At 62.9% G+C, this 18,717-nt stretch overlaps 2 protein-coding genes across 4 annotated transcripts in view; one reads left to right on the forward strand and one right to left on the reverse strand.

Annotated features, from left to right (window-relative positions):
- Positions 1–12,259, reverse strand: part of ABR (ABR activator of RhoGEF and GTPase) — a 42,238-nt gene extending 29,979 nt beyond the window's left edge. Inside the window, exon 1 of one of the 3 annotated variants that reach the window (XM_063342583.1) lies at positions 11,843–12,259. In XM_063342583.1, coding sequence (XP_063198653.1) covers positions 11,843–12,182 — 340 coding nt within the window. In that variant the 5' untranslated portion in view covers positions 12,183–12,259. Of the gene's footprint in view, positions 1–1,972; positions 2,265–9,167; positions 9,616–11,842 lie in introns of those variants that run through there. The other 2 variants (XM_063342587.1, XM_063342584.1) reach the window with 2 other exon arrangements.
- A 3,899-nt stretch (positions 12,260–16,158) lies between these two features.
- Positions 16,159–16,911, forward strand: BHLHA9 (basic helix-loop-helix family member a9). Its single transcript, XM_063340423.1, has one exon. It carries the CDS (start codon positions 16,159–16,161, stop codon positions 16,909–16,911), a length of 753 nt encoding a protein of 250 aa, XP_063196493.1.
- The last annotated feature ends 1,806 nt before the right edge of the window (positions 16,912–18,717 follow it).

An 18,717-nucleotide genomic window follows, 5' to 3' on the forward strand; every position in this document is an offset into this window, starting at 1 on the left:
CAGGGGAGCCACTCCGGGGGGAGAGGACACCCCGACCTGAAACAGCCTTGTAACCCTGGCTACCACACGCAGCCCTGTGGCCCGGAGCTGGATCCGGCCCAACGTCCCAAGGGCTGGTGGCCATGGGATGCTGGCACCCATCAGGGCAGGGGTCCTAGGGGCTGGCATGTGGACCCAGGAGGGTGACAGGGCCAGGAACACATCCCCGTGGATTATTTTTCCCAGGAAAAGAATGTTTCCGCTCCGCCATATCTTCCCAGGTCTGACCCAGGCTAATCCCAGCACAATGGTCCCCAAGAGGGAGCACAGCCACGGGCAGCAGCCGGCTCCTGCCCAGCCTGGGCACAGGCAGCACAGTCACTGCAGCTCAGGGTGGCATTTTCTTCGCTTTCCAGCCATGCACATGCTGTTCCCTGGCACCCCAGCAGTTCGCCGGCACACCCCAACGCTCGCCTGTCCTATCCCACTGCTGGGAGAAGCCCAACACCTGCACGGAGCCTGCGAGGTTTTGGGAAAACGCCGCGGTTTCCCTGTGCCTGGGTGAAAATTCACCATGACAACACGGATGCGTGAGCTGGCCTCGGACCTGCCTCCGCGGGCCTCCTCCAAAGGCTGGCTCAACACAAACAGCATCTCCTCCGCACCGTCACCGCCTTCCCTGGTGTGATGAAGGCCAGACGCTGCCCCGCATCCCCCAAAACATAGGCACACAGAGCAGCCTCCCCCATGCCTCTCCTCTCCACAGCGAGGGCGGCTGGAGCAGGATTTGGGATGGCAGAGCCATCGCTTTGCAGAGATGCTGTGGCTGGGAAGGAGGGCACGGAGGCTGGGGATGGATGGAGCCTCCAGGCTCCAGCCCAGCCGCCTGCACAAGCTGCACAGTTGCGCTGGACCCCGGGACTGCTGGCCTTTGGATGCAGCCTCTGGCTGCGGGTATCAGAGGCTTCGGGCTGGAAAACTTGGGGGACGGGGGCTCAGCCCTATGCAACGTGCCCCCCAGCAGGCCCTGCTCCCTCCAGGGCACAGCAGATGCCAGATCCGTGCAGGGGGCACCATGCCCCTTTCTCCGGAGCATCCCACCTTCCCGCACACCCATGCCAGACCTCACTGACACAGAAATGCCAGGCTCCAAGCTCAACACTGCACCCCGAAACCTATCCCTGGGGTGCCCACACAGCTCAACGCTCCCCCAGAATGAACAACGGGGAACCCGTGGCTGAGCCCCGCATCCCATAGACACGTCCCTGGCTCCCTTGTCTGCCACTGAGACAGCTGCCATGGGACTGGGACCAACACAGCTCTGGGGCTTGTTCCTCCCTCCTGCCCGTCTGTGGGATCGGAGGGAATTCGCACCCCCGGGCTGCTGCAGAAATGGGGGTACCCCCAGCCGACATCGCATTGCCACAGCATCCTTGGCACAGCGCCTCAGAGCTCGCTGTGAAAATCACGGCCACAGAGGGATGGGGATGGGACCAGAGGCAGAAAGCACCCACGTCCCCAAGGACCCCCGTGGGCAGCACCAGCTGTCAGGCTGCTCCAGCCCCAGTGAGCCCCTACCGCGCCGGGACCACCGTCACCCATCCTGCTCACGCAGCCCCCAGGAGCAGGCAGCGGGTCCCTGGAGCCTGGAGGATGCTGGCCCGACTCCGGCCAGCACCGCCTTGCCAGTGGGGTGTGCGGGATGCTCAGGGAGGGCAGCACAGCCCCCTGCCAGCGTTGCCTACCCCTTCCCCGGGCTCAGCTCGGCCCAGGAGACCCCTAGCACGGGGTGGCCGGCACAGCATCCCTCCCCGGCACAGCATCCTTCCCCGGCACAGCATCCTTCCCCGGCACAGCATCCCACCCTGGCTCAGCATCCCTCCCCAGCTCGACGCAGCGTTACACAACAGGTAGGAGGGGGACCCGCCACCCAAGCGCCCCCCCTCGCCGCCCTCCCGCCCCCCCCCCCCCCCCCCAATCCCAGGGCACGTACTGCTGTAGAGGGTGTCGATCCAGGAGAGCCGCGGCAGGCCGCGGTGGCTGAGCGGCTCCATGCTCGGGAGGGCTGCGCCGGCTCTCAGCCCCGCCAGCCGGCTCTCATCTCACAACAAAGGCGGCGGGCGAGGGCGGGAGGCGGGGGGCCGCGGGCCCGGGGGGGGGCTGGAGGGGAGAGCCGGGCACGGCCGGCTGCCCGGGCGCACGGCGGCTCTTCTGCCCGGGGGTGCCCGGGGAAGGAGGTGCCGCCTGGCGATGGCAGCGCGTCCCGCCTCCCGCCCCTGCCTTGCCGGGGGGAGCCGGGCTCAGCGTCCCCCCGCACGCAGCCACGCTGACCCTCCGCAGGGGTCTGGGGACCAGGGAGGAGGAGGAGGAGGAGGAGGAGGAGACGATGGTGGTGGTAGAGGGGCATGCGGCTGCCCCCCAGGCCACCCCAAGGAGAGGCGGGGGGAAAGGGGGAGCCCGGCTCCATCACCCTTTCCACCATGGTCTCCTCTCCTTCCTATGACCGAGGGATGCTGTGCCCCCTCCCCGGTAAAACCTCCCCAGCCCCTCAAACCGCTAGGGCTGAAGGAGGCAGGCTCCTCCTGGCCCTGCTCCCCCCCGGCCGGAGCCGTGGGAGGAACAAGGACCCCCAGGATCTGCCCTGCCCCACACCACCGGGGTTGGCAGAGCGGGGCACAGGCAGGCAGGGGTTAAACCGCCCTCCCCAGCTGCATGTAGCCAAAGGAAATATAAAGTGCCAGAGTCATCAACCCCAATATGTCAGGGCGCCAGCCAAGCGTTCAAGTGCAGAGGCTGCCCTCGTTCAGCCCGTGCCGGCACCGCTGCCCCGGTCCCGGCGGTGTGGGCAGCATCCCTGTGTGGGCAGCATCCCTCGCCGGTGCCCTCGGCCGCATCCTGCCCTCAGGCTTAGCCGTGCGAGGGAGGGCCTGGACCAGGCGCCGGGGCCAGATGGGTACCAGGCAGGAGGGATGACGCTCCGCCGGGCACAAGGGGAAGGTAGAGCCACCGGAGCATGAAGTGCCAGGACGCGGGTGGCATCAGCAACCACCCTGTCTGGGAAACCTGAGGGGACCCTGCCAATGCGCTGCCACCACCTGATCCCCACTCCCAGGGGTGTCCACCCCAGGCTCGGACACGGCCAATACATTTTGGGGGAGCACAGCAATGCCACGGCTGTGATTTGGCATGGCTGGGGTACATGGAGCTACCAGCACCTGGCATCCAGGGTGAGGGGCCACTGCTGCCCCTAGCACAGCCCTGCCTTCCTGGGGGGGCACATCCAGCCCCGGCATGGCAAGGACCCACAGCCCACAGCCCCCATGGGCTCTGAGTCACCGGGTGCTGAGTCAGTGGCAGCGGGTGCAGCCCCACAGCTGCCATTTCCCACCCCTCGCCTGCCCCGCTCCCGGGTATTTTGGGGAGTCGAGCGCATTCCTACCCAGCCACCCCATGGGATGCTGCTGGGCCCCAGCACCCCTGCACTGCCCAGTGCCAGCACTCCCCTTGTCCCCACGTTAGCATGGTCTGTGCCAGCCCTGCCCAAGGGTGGCCACGATGTGACAGTGTTTGCTGCTCTCTGTCCCCCACCAACTCCCCCGTTTGCTCCTGCCCAGTCTCTGGCTCGGTACCACGACCTGTCCCCACGCCATCCCTTAAAGGTTCTGATGGAGAGTCCCCTCCACCCTCCGCAGCCAAACCCCGCACCCCTGCAGCCCCCACAGCCCCCCGCAGCCCCCACAGCCCCCCGCAGCAAGATGCCCTGCCACCTGGCGCAGTGAGCTGCCAGGAAGGTGACAGTGGTTCATCTGAGCACATCGACCCCATCCACGGCAGGAAACTGCGCGCTGCTTGTGCCTGGGGAGCACCACACTGGCACCGGCACCAGCAGCACAAGATGCAGCTGCTGCACCTCCAGCACGGCGGCTGCAGAGCCATGGGGCCAGCAGGCAACCTGCAGCCCCCTGGGCCGGCCAGTTTTCCACGCACGGCTCTCTGCATGCATGCAGGGGGTTTTCAACGCGCTTCCACCATCCGGACACACTTCCTGGCCACTCCTGCCCATGCCACCAGGCTCTCCATGCCACTGTGCAAACCCCCTTAGCACTTTATCCAATACAAGGCACGAGCCGAGCACTTGGATGAGTCGCCCACAGGCCAGCAGACCCTCAGGAGCCCTCCACCAGCGGGTGTCACAGAAAGCCTCCCCATGCACCGAGATGCCCAAACCAGAGCCGCCCCTGACAGGCCTTATCTGGCTGCACACACCAAGCCAGGCAGGTGCCCTTGCACAGCCCGGACAAAACAGCCTCACCAAACCCTTGGGCTTTATTTTCACTTTGGTTTCCGTGCTCTTTTCACCTTTGCAAAAACAACAACAACAACAAAAAAACCTCAAAACCTGCAAAGCAGCTGAATCGCACTCCCTTCCCCGGAGCTGGGGGGAGCATCCACCCACGCGCAGGCACCCATCACCCTGCGGTGACACAGACCAGCCCTGGGTGAGGAGATGCTGCCAAGCACATTTTGAACCGCCCCCAGCACAGCTCCAGCTGGGAGCATCCCTGCGGCGAGAGCCGAAAGCCGAGTCCCATGGTTCCTCCCTGACAGCGGCCGGCTCCATACAGCCTGCCTGGTGTCTGTCTGTCTGCCTGGCATCTGCCCAGCCCCTGCCCACCAGCCCACGCATCGCTATTCCTGGCCTCTTGTGCAAGAGGCTCTTCCAGCCGTGGCCTCACGAGCCTCAGCGCTTGCCCAGGGCCAGGCTGGGGCTGGTGGTGGCCACCCAGGGCTGGCAGCAACCTGAGGGCAGCTCTGGAGCCACCTACACCTCCAACACTGGTGTGGGGCAAAGGGGGTGTTTTCCCGGGGTGGTTGGGCAGCACCATGCAAGTGGCAGCGTTAGACAAGGACTAAGAGAGCTGAGTCCTTTGTTTGGGAGAGGTGAAGCCTAGATGTCTTGGAGCCACGGCAGGGGCACAGCCAGGGCTACAGAGCCCAGAGCTGCGGTGGGAGACACCATCCGAGAGCCCAGCTTTCCGAGCTTCTCCAGTTCCCACCCTGCTGGGCTTTCCGGGAGCTCTGGGCTATCCCTCGCTGGTGCAGAGACCCTTACCAGAGGTTGCAGAGAGGTAAAAGGGGGATAAATTAAAATGTTCCCACCCTCTCCACCAAGGAGCAAAGCAGATCCTTCCTGCTGGGTGTCCTGAACATGCTGCTCCTTGGTCCAACTCAGCATTAAACTTCTCCCCCCGTATCACTTTCCTGCGGGACGGAAACCCCGAGGTATGCATTGCATCGGCCCCAAGCTCCGCTCACAGCCCCGGGGCATGGCTGAGAGGTGCCCGGAGCACAGAGCAGCCGCTCGGAGCCTCCTGCCCTTGGGGAGCCAAGCAGGGTGCCAGAGCTGTGCAGGTCCCCCCCAGAAGCGTGGGGAGGAGGGGAGAGACCCAGCCGCAGGAGCAGCGCCCTTGGCCTCTCAAAATACCAGACCGAAAAGGAAAGAAAGGTGGTGGCTGCTCACAGGAAAAAGACTCCAATATCAGATGAAGGCCCGGGCCAGCTATCGCATCGCATCTCTCTTCTGAGAGGGAGGAAATCGCGGCCATATCTGCCAGCGCTGCAGCCCCAGGCTGCTCCTCTCCCACCCAGCCCCGGTGCCAGCGCTGCCGGGACGGCTCGGCCAGGGCTGCTTCCCACCCCGGGACCCGCGAAGGAGAAGGAAGAGGTGTCGGTTCCAAATGAAAAGCACCCGTGGCAGAAAGCCCCGGGTCCCAGGCACAAAGGTCTCCCTATCTGCCAGATCTTCAAACAATCCCTGAACTTTGCAGCTGGGACTTATCTCGGGGCAGATCTGCAGGACGCCCTCCGCGATTCTGCTTAGGCTGGCCAGGCCCCGCTCAACTACAGCCAAGGCAGCCAAGAAACGTTGCTGCTGCTGATCTACATATGCAAATTATCCTGTTTAGCAAACACCGATAAAGTAACTGGGGGTGGGAAAGCCAAGTCTATTTGAAGATGTCTCCTGGGGATGCAGCGAGATCCGTACGCTCCCTCCAACCTCAGCAGGAGGATAAACCCAGCAATGCCATGAACCAGGGGCAGAGGTGGTGTTTTCCCGGGACAGACGCACACTTCAGTGAGCTGCCTGGGCTAAGCCAGGCTCCGCTCTCTAGCCCAAGGGAACGTTAATCCCCCACGTCTCCCTCCGTTCGCTGCTGCAGGGTTGGCTGCAGCAGACAGCATCCAGGGAAGACAGAGCAGAGCCTTCCACTGGGATCCCAACTGGCGGTATCGCTGGCCGCGCTGGGCAGGAGGGGAGGAGGAACCAGCGGAACAAAGAGCCCCGATGCACAGAAGTGTCTTTCCAGGGAAAAAAAAATCCACCCCAAACCAGATTTCAATAGACTTACAATGCAAATGTATTCAGGCCCCGCAGGGCACTTCTGGCTGTAGCCAGACACCTAATGAGGGTTTCTTGCGTGCCCGGCTGCTGCCGCTGCTCCTACCTGAGGGCCACCGCCGACCCCACAACCGGCCACCGCTGCACCAAGCCCAAGGGGACCAGGGGGCCATCTCCGAGCCCAAGCGGTCGCCCCCGCGGTGGGCAAAGCCAGTGGCACCGCTGGCACTGAAAGTGGAACAATGTCCCCTCCTTCCCTTCTGCAGGGCTCTGGGGCAGCACCGCTACCCACCATCTGAATGCTGCCGAGCTGGGGGAGCTCAGCACCACCTCTGCCCAAGTGCTGGGGGGGACAGAGAGACACCCCCCCCGCAGACGCCCAGCCATCAGGACGTGCTCAGCTGACGGCACACAGGGATGCACGGGGATGCTGCGGCCAGACCCACCTCCTGCAGGTGGGATGTCAGCATCCCTGGGCCGACGCCGTGCCGGGGGAGAGGAGGAAGCCATCCCGGGAATGCTCACACTGATTTGGAGGATCTGCTTTGGAGGAGGTGCATGTTCGTGATGCTGGGCAGCGGCCGGATTGCCACCGCTGCCATGCTCAGCTGATGGCAGAGGGGACAGCAAAGCCAGACCCAGCCACGACAGCTTGCCAGAAGCACAGACGTGCCCCCCGGGGTCCGCTCACCCACCGTCCCCCTGCCCGGTGAGAGGGACAGGGACCCCTGTCCCACCACACGTCCGTCCTGCTCAGCCTTCACAGGGTGATGGTGCCTGGAAGGGCCGTTTCTCCACGCAGCAGATCCTGGGGCCGCTGCTGGCTCTGCCCCGGCGCAGAGACCCCGGTGGTGGCCCTGGGCAGAGCCGGTCCCAGGTCTCCCCTTTGGTCTTCCAGCTCCTTTGCGAGCCTTCCACTATTTACCCATCACAGGGAAGTTATTCCGACAACCAGCACTTACTGCTCTCCTTTAAAAACCATGCTTTTAAACAGCAACTGTTCTACTCAAAGGCTTTTTAACCTCGTGAACTTTTGCATTTATCTATGATTTTTCGTTAACAGTGCAAACCTGCCCCAGCGTTAACCCCGCAGGCCCCGGCTCGGGCAGCACCGCTCTCCAGGGAGGCAGCCCCGCACCACGCAGGGGCTGTTGTCACGCTGCCATCGGGGTGGGGGGTGGGGGGGGTCGTGGAGAAATGCCACCTCCCAAAACGCCACCGGGCCCCAGAACAGATGGAGACAGTTCAAAGGTCCCCAGCAGGCGCGTGCACACACACACATGCACTGCGGTTTCGCCCTTGCCCAAGCAGTTAAAATTAAACACTGAGACTCTGCCTGGCCTCCCCCAGCCAGAAGAGGAACTCCCAGCATCTCTAGAGCCAAACTAGCACTTTCCAACGGTGGGGAGATAGGGTGAAGTAAAAATTTAAAAAAATATGTATGTGGACACAGAGGCGGTAGATGAGCTCTCAGGGAGGGACAACTCCCACCCACACACTTCCCCGCCTCGGCACCGGCTCCCAGATCCCCGCCTGGTGCTAAAGGAGGGGAAATGGATGCACAGACAAGGCGACACTTCACCTTCCTGGGCGCTGTGGGATCACCGCTCCTTCGCCTCTTGCATGCCACGACCTACCCCAGGCAGAAAGAGATGCACCGGGATCAACTCCGGACTTTGCTCACTCTTTTCCGTTCTCCTTTTGCTGGGGTTTTAGGGGATTTTCCAAGAAAGGGACAAGAAACCAGCAGGGTCCGAGGGCAGCTCAGGACAGCAGGACAGAGCCCTGCCCCATCACCTCCCTGGCTGCGGAGGAGGAGTTTCTCTGGGACAGAGAGAGATGCCACTTTTGCAGTATCGTGTATTTACCAGCAGCAGCACCAGCTGAAAGCAGGGATGGAGTCGCAAGAACAAGCCCTGCCTTTACCCAAACCGGGTGCCCCTAGCATGACACCCACGACAACCCAGTCGGGCACGCAGGGATGAGGCGGACGATGCCCCAGGGACCCCAGACGCCCCAGGGCCCCTTCCCCATCACAGCCCTTTGGTGCACGCACCGGCACCGCCGCCTTCCTGTGCTCACCCCCCCTTGCGAGGCAGGGACCCCGCTGCTGCCGGCAGCCTCCCTTCCCGTTTCCCAAGGTACTGGCGAAGGCGGTGTGGTGGGGCGAGCAGAAGAGCCCACGTGACTCCAGGATCTTTCCATGACAGAAACTGTAATTCCAGCTAAACAGAGGGCTGGGCATTTCATCTACTCGCAGCCGCAGCATCCTGCCGTAACCAGATCCGCCAGCCAACCCCATCATGGGCTATTCCAGCTATGCCAGCACTCCCCACCCCAGAGCTCACATTTATGGGGTGCAGGGCACTGCAGAGGGCAGGCCAGGGGCTCCCGAACCCAGCAGCCTTCCAGAGGAGCTTCAGGAGCTCCCGTAGCATCCCAGCTCCGTGCCAAAGCCAGTCTCTTTCTCCCCTTCCCAAGAGCAAAGTGGGAAAACCCAGCACCGAGTTTGTCCCACCTCCGTGTGCGCTACCCGGCTGCCGGGCACAAAGCATCTCCCGATGAGCATCACCGCGTTCCCTCCTCTCTCAGTCACCGGCACGGTCGCCTCCCACCCGCTCAGCTCACCCTCTCCTGGTGGGTACCGTCCCGCGGCACCGCACCCTTTGCCCCGCACTCGTGCGGTGGCAAAAGGGAGGTGATGGAGGCAGCAGCCAGCCGGAGCGCCGGCACACCCCGGCACACCCCGACCACCGCCCGGCACGGCCACGCGCGGCACCGCACATACTCAGCTGCGAGGCCAGCTGCGTGTTTAGCCACAGGGAACAGGTGATGGCCGAGATGAAGGGAATTTTAGTCCTTTCCACGCTTCGTTTTTAGCCATCTGCTCGCTGACGCTCAGATTTTGTTGGTCCCGGGTGAGCTGGCACAGGCGTTATCTCAGATGCCAGGATCGCGTATCTGGCTGTCACACGCGCTGCTCTCATGCAATAGCTGCAAACAGGGGCATCTTGCAGATTTCCTCGCTTTAAATCAGATTAAGCACAAGCTACTTAAAGGAAACCACTGTCTTTCCCTGGTAATTCCCATAAAGACGATATTCAACGCTCCTCCGCTTGCTGTCCAGATAGCGCTGCCGTAGGTTACAGTGAAACCGCCGGGGGCCAACCACATTCGGCCACAGCTGCAGCACCGTTAAGCTCCAAAATTCACATTAAAATACCGAGGGACCCAGGCAGAGCAGCGCTAACAGAGTTACACACCGCACGGACTGCTGGCAGGAGAAGCAAACAGCACCACGATCAGGCATTTTTAATTTTATCTGAAAAATAAAGAGAAGTGAGAAGAAAACGACGGGAGAACTAAGTTAACCAACTGCCCGGAGAAAGGGGGATCCGGGCAATGACCACACACTTTTTACTGTACTCTCAAATTCTGCTTTTAAATGTCAGCGCCGTCAGGGCACACAGGCGCCCTTATAACGTGTAACAAAGAAAAGTGCTGATGCCCGGAAAAGGCTCGGGACAAGGCTGGGGATTGCTCATGGCCGCCACCGTCACCCAATGCCCACACAGAGCCCGGCTGTGCCGTGGGGCAAGGAGCCGGGAGCTCGGCGGAGGGGATGCTGCCTCCTCGGACGAGTGCAGGAGCCAGGGACCATGATGGAGACCCATTTGGGGGAGGAAGGGGAGGAAGAGGAGGAAGAGGAAGAGGCCACATTTAATCACAGCAGAAGCAACCCCAGATTTCATGGTCTTGCCCAAAAGACTCACCCTGACCGGCTGCAAAGGTCTTGGCCCAGCTGCCACGAAGGGTGGTGTGGGGCTGGAGGACCCCTCTGGGTTACGAAGCCGGGACCCTCGGGGGCTCAGAGACCCGTTCCTTAGGCTGTGCTCCAGGGAAGTCCCTTTAATGACAGCCCCCAGGCCTGAGAGCAGCCTTGCACATCCCTGGGTGTTTGGGAACATTCAGGAACATTACCCAGATATAAATAAAACGCAGGATCCAAGTGTAAATCAGATGGATTTGCGCTTGGTCGCTCCGACGCACTCGAGTTCCCTCGGCCGCTGAGCAGCTCTCCAAAAGCTACAGCCACTGCCCGCTGACGGGGAGCTGGAGAAGGACTTGGGGTGGCCCATTGAAGGCGACGCATCGAATGCCCTTAGACCTTGCCATGGGGCTGGGAGCAGGCTCCCACATCCCCACTGATGGGGAGAGGCACAAACACACACGGGCCAGCCTGGCGCGGTACGGAGACAACACGGAGAGCAGCCATGTACTTTGGACATTCCACCTCCAGACAGCTCAGGAAGGTGAAGTGGAAACTGAGCTGTTCCCCAGCCCTGTAGACTAATGCAATAAATATAAATTACGCTAAATATTAAGCACAGTTCGACATCAGAGTGCTTGCGACCCAGACAATCTTAAACCAGCACAATACAGCCTTGGGGAAAAACCACCACCCCAAACAATCGAGCAAGAAGAAAATTAACTCAAGTCAGCTGGAGAATTAGCAACGTAAAGAGTGACATTCCTTAGCTGTCAGGACTGTGTTTGAACCGGGATTAAAGCTGATGCAATAACAACTTCCAGGCCGCTGGAAGTAGGACAGCGTGACGGGTGACAGCGCTGGCTGGCTGCGCCTTCAGCGCCACGAAACAGCCAGTCACTTGCAAAATAACATTGTTCTCAATCTGCCCAGCGAAACGCCCTGGGGACACCGCACCACCCCGGCATGCTTCTGCTTTAGTGGCCCCAGGGCTTCCCCACGGCAGATCACAGGGCGTCACCCAAGCAGAGGTGTCCCCGTGAGCCAGGTCACACCTGGAGGAAGTGACTCTCCCGCAGCATCCCAGCCCCAGAGGTGGCTCCTGGGCCAGTAGCACATCACCAAGAGCCAGCTGCAGGGGACTGGCCAGCCACCCTCTGTCCTTGCATGCCAAAGGATGAGGCCTTGGCATGGGATTCCCTCTGCAATGGGACAGGGACTTAGAGTGACCTTAGTGGTGGGATGGGGACAACACAAGGGCTGGGGGCGGCACAAGCTGCCTGACGGGGATGGCACAAGGGCTTGGGGCAGTCTCAGCCATGTGATGGCATGGGGTGCCCCTGGCTGCGTAGGGGGGACAGCCTGGGGAGAGCACCAGATCCTCTACCGTGCTGCAGCACAGGGTGCATCGACAGAGTGACAGGGACAGCACAAGGGCTCGAGATGGCCTTAGCAGCGGCACGGCACGGGGACATGGGGACAGAGTGGCACGGCGTGCCCTTGACTGCGCCATGGGTATGGCACAGGAGCTCAGGATGGACAGCACGAGAGCCGGGGATGCCCTTGACCACGCGACGGGGACGGCGCGGGGGCTGGGGACACCCTGCTGGGGGACGCCCTGGGACGCGGGGTTGGGGGGATGGTGCCCCCCCCTCTCGGCCGTGCCGCGGCCCGGGGCCCCCCGCGGCACCCACCTGCCGAGGAGGCGTCCTCCGCGTCCGAGCTGCCGCCGCTGCCTCCCTCCGGGGAGCTGCCCGCGGGGCCCGGCGGCGGCCGGGGGGCGGCGGGCAGCGGCGGCGGCGGCGGCGGGGGGGCTCGGGACAGCGCCGCCTCCAGGTAGCCCACCTTGAAGCGCTCCTCGGCCAGCGCCCGCTGCAGGCGGCGCAGGTGGCGGCGGCAGCGCTCCAGCTCCCGTTCCATGGCCCGTACCGAGCCCAGCTCCATGCGGGGCGCCGGTTCTCCCGGGAACTCCGCTTGCCAGTGCCGGGCGAAGTCCGCCCGGGCCGCCTCGCCCGCTTCCTCCACCGCCGCCATCCCCCCGCCCCGGCCCCAAGTTTCGGCCCCCCCCCTTTCCCCGCCGCCGCCGCCGCCTTCCGCCCCCCGCCGCCGCCGCGGGGCCTGACGTCGGTGCCCGCCCCCGGCCCGCCCCGCCTCGGCACGGCCCCGCCGGGGCGGGGAGCAGCGCTGCCACCGCCCCCCCCGGGCTCGGCTGCGGCTGCGAGCCCCGTGGAGGGAGCGGCCCGGTCACCTGCACCGGGCAGCTCCGCCTCTGCCGCCTCCTTCCACCGGGGAGCACCGCAAGCGCTCCCCGGGGTGCACCCGTGATGGAGCTGGGGAGCCCGAGTGGGATGCGGTGCTGTATTCCCGGCTGTTCCCACCTGCGGTACCTCCGTCTCCATCTCCGGGGCTCCCCCCGGGGGAGCTGCGGGACGTGGGCCGGGAGGATGCCGTGGGCCGGGAGGATGCCGTGGTCCGGCGTCGGCAGCGTCAGAGCAGTTAACGAAGCGACAGCTGATGGCACAAACAATCCCACGCGCTGCAAGAAATTGGTCCCCGAGCCAGGGACGGCTGAGCTTCAAAGGCACGGGGTGCTCCAGTGCCTCCCCTCCGCCTATGCGTGCCCCGGCCTTTGCTATGGAACTCTGCTCGCCTCCTGGCCACCCTGCGACATCCCCTCAGGATGGAGGGGCCATTCCCGCCAGACAGAGGGACAGGCACAAACTACCGTGGTGGGTGATGAAGGCCCACGTAAGGCTTTTTGCCCACTCTGTGCCATGGCGTGTGTGCCCGCTGCCTTTAAGCTGCCAGGGAAGTGCACACCCCCCGCCGCACTCCCACCCCACGGGATGGGGCTTTCCAACCCCACGGCCTGGACAGGGTGGGTGTTTCCCTTGTGTCATGCCAGGTGCTGGGACGTGGCACCTCGCGGGGTGCTGGGGGTAGAGGCAGGAGCCTCCAGGCAGCCGCGAGGACCTGCCTTCCCCTGCCTCCTCCCATGTACTGCATGATGGCTATGGATGACTCACAGGCCTGAGTCCCTTCTGCCACCTGGCTGAGCCCCAGCAGGAAAAAAGCGTCCTATTTTGTTTACCCACGGGGCCCAGGCAGTGTCGCAACAACCTCCTCCTCCTTCCCCTCCGTCACCACCTGAGAGCTGGGGGCATCTCCCTGCATGCAAGTCCCTGGCTCTTGCACCTCGGCAGCACAGCCTCCCTCCAGCACAGCCATGCCTCCCAGTGCAGCCTTCCCGAAGAGGGTGGATGGTGCTGGGATACTGCCAGGGGCCAGGCAGCCCCCCCAGCCCATGTCGGCTGCCCCCTCACCACCCCATCTGGGTTTCATCTCCGGGGAGGGCTGTGATCCCAGATGGTCCCGGCAGCTCTCATCTGGAAGCAGCAGCGGTTTTAGGGGGTGCTGGATGGATGTGGGTGAGGGCAGCCAGTCCTGGGCCCTTTACAGGAGCTGCAGCCCCTGCTCAGCATCAGTGTTAGGGGCGAAGACTCCCAAAAACATGCTTCTGGGCTGTGGGACCCACGAGAGCTGTGGCCATGCTGCCCAGGACGGGCAGGTGCCCAGCGCTCAGCAGTGCCCCAGGTTCAGTGTGGCACGTGCTGGAGAGGTGGGGTGTCCCCGGGGGTTGAACCCCTTCATGGAGGCTGGGAAGGGAGTGTGGAGGGGGGGTTGCTGTGAGTGGCCTGATTTATTCATGGCGACGGATAATTACAGCTCTTTCATCATCTGTCAGGCAGACGGGCCCGGCAGAGCCTCACAACACATTTCTGGTTCCTCATCTCAGCCCATAAATCTCTCCAGCGCACGGTGATAAATCAGCGGGGGCCGAGGGAGCAGGGCCTGGGTGGGCGTTCCTGCTGGCCTCCCACCCTGTAATGGGCACCTAGGTAGGAAGCATCCAGGACGAGGTGGGGACGGCCCAGCGGGATGCACTAATTACAGGCGGCAGGTGGCATCCGATGACCCGTGATTTACAGTCTGGCCTTGCCCGCTTCTGAGAGCTGGGGCTGGTTCCCTGCAGGTCCGGGGCTGCCCGCTGCTGAGATTTTTGGGATGGGAACCCCCGGCAGTGCTCCCCAGTGAGCTCCTGGGGGCTGCAGGCAGGACGGGGGCGGCGGGTTCTCCCCTGCCTGGTGGGCTGCTGCCTTCCCTCTGCCTCTGCCCAAGCATCGCCCCAGCTGGGCCGGGCTTTGTGCCCAGCTCAACCACCTCCCTGTCTGCTCTGTACCGCACCTCCCGACCTCCCACACCAGCAAAAGCATCCCCACGTCAGGGATCCATCCTGCTTAGCTGGGTTCTGGACAGACAGGTCTCTAAGTGCGCCCAGCATGCACATCCTGCTGGCTTTCAAGCATCCCAAAGAGTCCCTTGCTCCCAAGCTGAGCTCACCAGGTAAGTCAGTGGCTGGGGGACCATCCGCTTTTGAGGGCAGAGCAAGACTGGGAGGCCAGAAGGCCGCTGGCGAGAACGAGAGAGCCACGGCGAGCACAGGTGAGTGCTCAAAAATATTTGCAATCTTCACCTCCCTTTGAAGTCCTGCTGCCTGGTCCTCCCCTCTCCCCGAGGCCCCGGCTCCTGATTTATTGGGTTCCTGGAGCAGAGGCACTTAAATTAGCTTCAACTTCAAAGAGTCAAGAGAAGAGAAGGGCAATAGACAAATAGCCCCCTGCTAATTGTGGCTATTGATAAACGTGAGCTGGGACAATCAGATAGAAAGGGATGGATCAAGGGGGGACACGTTCTCCCGGGGCTCTGCTTTTGCGCCAGTTACCCCAACAATTTGTCAGACCCACTCCCGGGCCATTTTTCAACATGTTACCCCTCACACAGGAAGGCATTTAGCGATTGCTCGCTAATGAAATGATGGGCAAACACACGTGGCAGCCCCACGCTGCTCCGAGGATGGGGACCTGGCCCTCCCCATGGCCTCCGGACCTGCCGCACCTGGCAAGTCCCTCTGTCCTGACGGCCTGGGGATGCAGAGAACAAGGAGCTGCTTTCAGCATCGTCTTCCCCAGAGTCAGTGCCGGGGAGGCCTGGCAGCACCAGCCCAGACAGCTCTGCCCCCGGGGTCCCCGCTGCTGGGAAGGGACAGGAAGGCTCTGGAGGCAGGCAGCACTTTAGCTCTTTTATCACCTGCCCCAATTCCCCCTGCCACATTCCTGCTTCCTGCTCCGCAGGGCAGAGGCGTGCCAAGCCCCCACATTCCTCCCCTGGCTCCCCGGGGGGCTGCTCCTGTCCAGGCACCCACCCACCTCCGTGCCCACGGATGCTCCCGGCTTACCGGGGTGCCGCTGCGTGGAGCACCCCTAAGTTGCTGTCTCAAAGGCAGCTCAGTGCTCCGGCCCCGTTCCTGGGGCAGGAGTCATTTTGTCTCCTCCTGCACCCAGGCGCCAGACTCGCTGCTCTCCTCAGCAACACCATCACTCCGTGCCCCAGTTTCCCCGAGCCGTGAAATAAAAGAAATGTTGCAGCACGAGTGAGCGTGGGGGAGCAGAGCCCATCCCCGGTGCCAGGGTGGTGATGCCCCACGTCACGGTATAAAACCCAGGGATGACCTGGCCCAGGCACAGCCGCCAGCCTGCCCGGGGGAGGAGAGGGCAGAGCAGCACAGGGAACTCCTGCAGTGACCGAACTCTTAGCACAGACTAAAGCAACCACTGCGACGTGTGCTTGGTAGAGGGGTCTCACCCCCTTCCTCCCGGGGCCTGGGGGCATCCCACTGCAAACTCCGGGCACCCCGGCACCGGCGTCCCACACTCCAGCCTGGCAGGGTGCTCAGGAGCATCCCGGTGGGCAGAGGCCAGGCAGGGCTCGCCCTGTGCCTCTCCGCAAGGCAGCACACCTGCGGGCAGGTGAGGAGGGTCGGCGGGGAGCCACGTGACGAGCCCCGCCATGGGGTTTTTAGAGGCAGCTGCGTGTCCCTGGAGGAGTGTCTCCCACACCTTGCAGGAGGCAGGACCGCAGCAGCACCTCTCCCGCTCCCCCTCACTGCGGAATGTCCGGAGCAGCCATGGGGAAAAGCACAGCAGCCGAGCCCGACAGCTCGGAAGAGGAGCTGGAAGCGGGGGCTGCATCCCAGGCGTGCTACGGGCAAGGTCTGTGGGTCCCCCGGGGGAGGGAAGCAGCCGCCTGCCTGAGGGACACCGAAGGGATGAAGGTGAGGAAGAGGAGCAGGCCGGTGCGCTCCAAGGCCAGGAGGATGGCTGCCAATGTCAGAGAGCGCAAGAGGATCCTGGACTACAACCAAGCCTTCAATGCCCTGCGGCTGGCCCTCAAACATGACCTCGGTGGCAAAAGGCTTTCCAAAATCGCTACCCTCCGGCGAGCCATCAACAGGATCACAGCTCTGTCCCTGTCCCTGCACGGCGCCGGGCGCTGCTGGTCCTGCACCCACTCTGAGTGCTGTGGCCGGGCCGGGGTCCCTGCACGGGAGCCGGGGACGAAGGCCACCCACCCCCAGCTCCCCTGGGAGCCCGGTTATGGAGGCACCGCCGGCTTTCAGCGCTGCCCTCCGTCCCCTCTCTACACCATGTTTTCCCCTGAGAGGCAGCTCCAGAACTACGAGAACCCGAAGGAGGATCACGCCGTGCCCAGCCCTGCCTATTGCTCCGGCGGGACCCACCACCCGGGGCTGCGAGGCCAGCAGAGATACATGGACAGCCTGCGAGAGCCCCTGGCTGGGGCAGTCCCCTGGCAGCTGGGCTATTGCCAGAGCTGGGGACACCAGCAATGCCTCCCCATCCACTGACCTGCAGGGCTGGGGTGGCAAGACGGTGCTGGGAAGGTAACGCATCTGCGGGACAAATGGGGGGAGCAGGAAGGGACATTTGCATGAGAGAGAAGGGCTGTGGGATGGAGAGCTCGGCTGCAATGCTGGTGAGAGCTGTGAGCCACCGGAACGCCATACGGGACCCCAGTGCTGTCCGGCTGTGGGTCTCCGCTCTGCGGGAAGACTGGGGAAGGGGGAAAGTCCTCTGGAAGTGCCAGCTCTGTGTCTCTTGTGGCGAGGTGTCACTGTTGCCGATTGTCAGTGGTATTTATTGTCTCTTGCTTGCTCTGTGAGAAAACATGAATTACAAACCCAGCACCAGGGCACTGGCTGTTAATATGTGTGGGGTGGACAGATGGGCCGTGGGGATCACACTAAAGCCCTTGGCTGGCTGGTCGCTCTGGCTCCTGACGGAGAAGGAGGGGAGCAGGAGCAGGGAAAGGTTAGTGCCCTGGGACTTTGGATGCTAAGCTCATTTTTGCAGACATTCGTGCCCAGCAGATTTGAGAGGCCAGGCTGGGAGGGGAGACAGATGTCGGCTTTCAGAAAACCCACCCATCCGTTTGCGGCTTCCTCCCGATCGCAGCAAAGTGGCTCTGGTGGGACGGCCCAATAACGTGCTCCTGGCTGGTTCCAGTGGCGTGGAGGAAGGGGGAATTTAACTGGAATTTTACCCTCTGGCTCAGAGAGCTCAGACCAGCTGGGAGGGCTCCCTTCTGCCTGGGATTCAGCAAACTGGAATTACTGCAGGAATTAGGCAGGGGTTTACTGCCACACACATGACTAAACGGCAGGTTTTTGGACAGGGTAAATCGTGCTGCGTGATTCCCGCAGTGCTGAGCCCCCGCAGAACTCCTCCAGCCCTTCCACTCCCCCCGCAGTGCTCCCAGCCGAGCCCTGGCACTGGCAGTCAACACACCAAGGGCAGCCTGAGCTCTTTCCCTGCTGGAGGGACACACGCTGGAACAACCGTCTCAATCCTCTGCTGCAGTGTGCCGGTCCCTCCCCAGGGCCTCCTCCTCCCTTATTCCCCGGGTGGGACAAGGCAGCTGGGAAATGAGCAGAGGAAAGCTACCAGCAGCCAGGAGAGAGAGCTCTTCGCTCGGCAAAGGAGCCTCTTTAAAGTGCTGACGGTGTGAGGCATCTTGGCTTTAATCTCCAACAGATGTTCCCCCTGCCAGAAGAAGGCCTGCAGCAATGTCCGCTGAAGGAATCCTGCTTCTCCCAACAGCATCCCTGCGCTGAGTGGCTTCCCCTGCTCTGGCTCTCCCCGGAGCAGCGGCATGCCCCTGGTCTGCATCACAGGGGGAGTGAAAGCCAAGCGATAGCAGCATTCAAAGAAGGTTTAAGTGAAAGCCAGCCCTAACCCAGACACAAATCCCTTGCTCCACCCAAATTTGCATCTCCAGGTTTTACCCCCAGCTTGGGTGGCCAGTCAAGGCAAGACGGATGGAAGCAGATGGCCAGAGAGGCAGAAGCAGGGAGAAGGCATAATAACTCTGCAAGACCCACCCCCCCCCCGGGCAGGGTCACCCGACTGCTTTTGGGTTTACGTGTATGAAACACGGGTCCTCGTTCTGCCTGGAGGCTGTGGGATGGGACAAATCCCAGGGGGGCAGCAGCCTGGCAGGCTCTGGGTAGCGCTGGGCATCGCGGACGTAGCCCCAGGTAGCAGCAGGTTCCTTGGGCACCTCTGGGAAAGGCAGAAGGTGCTGGGTGTGCCCCATAGATGGCACTCACTGCCAGGGAAATCCCTGACAAATTTGGAACTGAAGCATAATACAG

Source organism: Chroicocephalus ridibundus, chromosome 7 (assembly GCF_963924245.1).
Source record: "Chroicocephalus ridibundus chromosome 7, bChrRid1.1, whole genome shotgun sequence".
Taxonomy (NCBI): domain Eukaryota; kingdom Metazoa; phylum Chordata; class Aves; order Charadriiformes; family Laridae; genus Chroicocephalus; species Chroicocephalus ridibundus.

What these genes read in the sequence shown, in the direction of transcription:
- BHLHA9 (XM_063340423.1), top strand. Translation starts at nt 16,159, where the DNA reads ATGTCCGGAGCAGCCATGGGGAAAAGCACAGCAGCCGAGCCCGACAGC.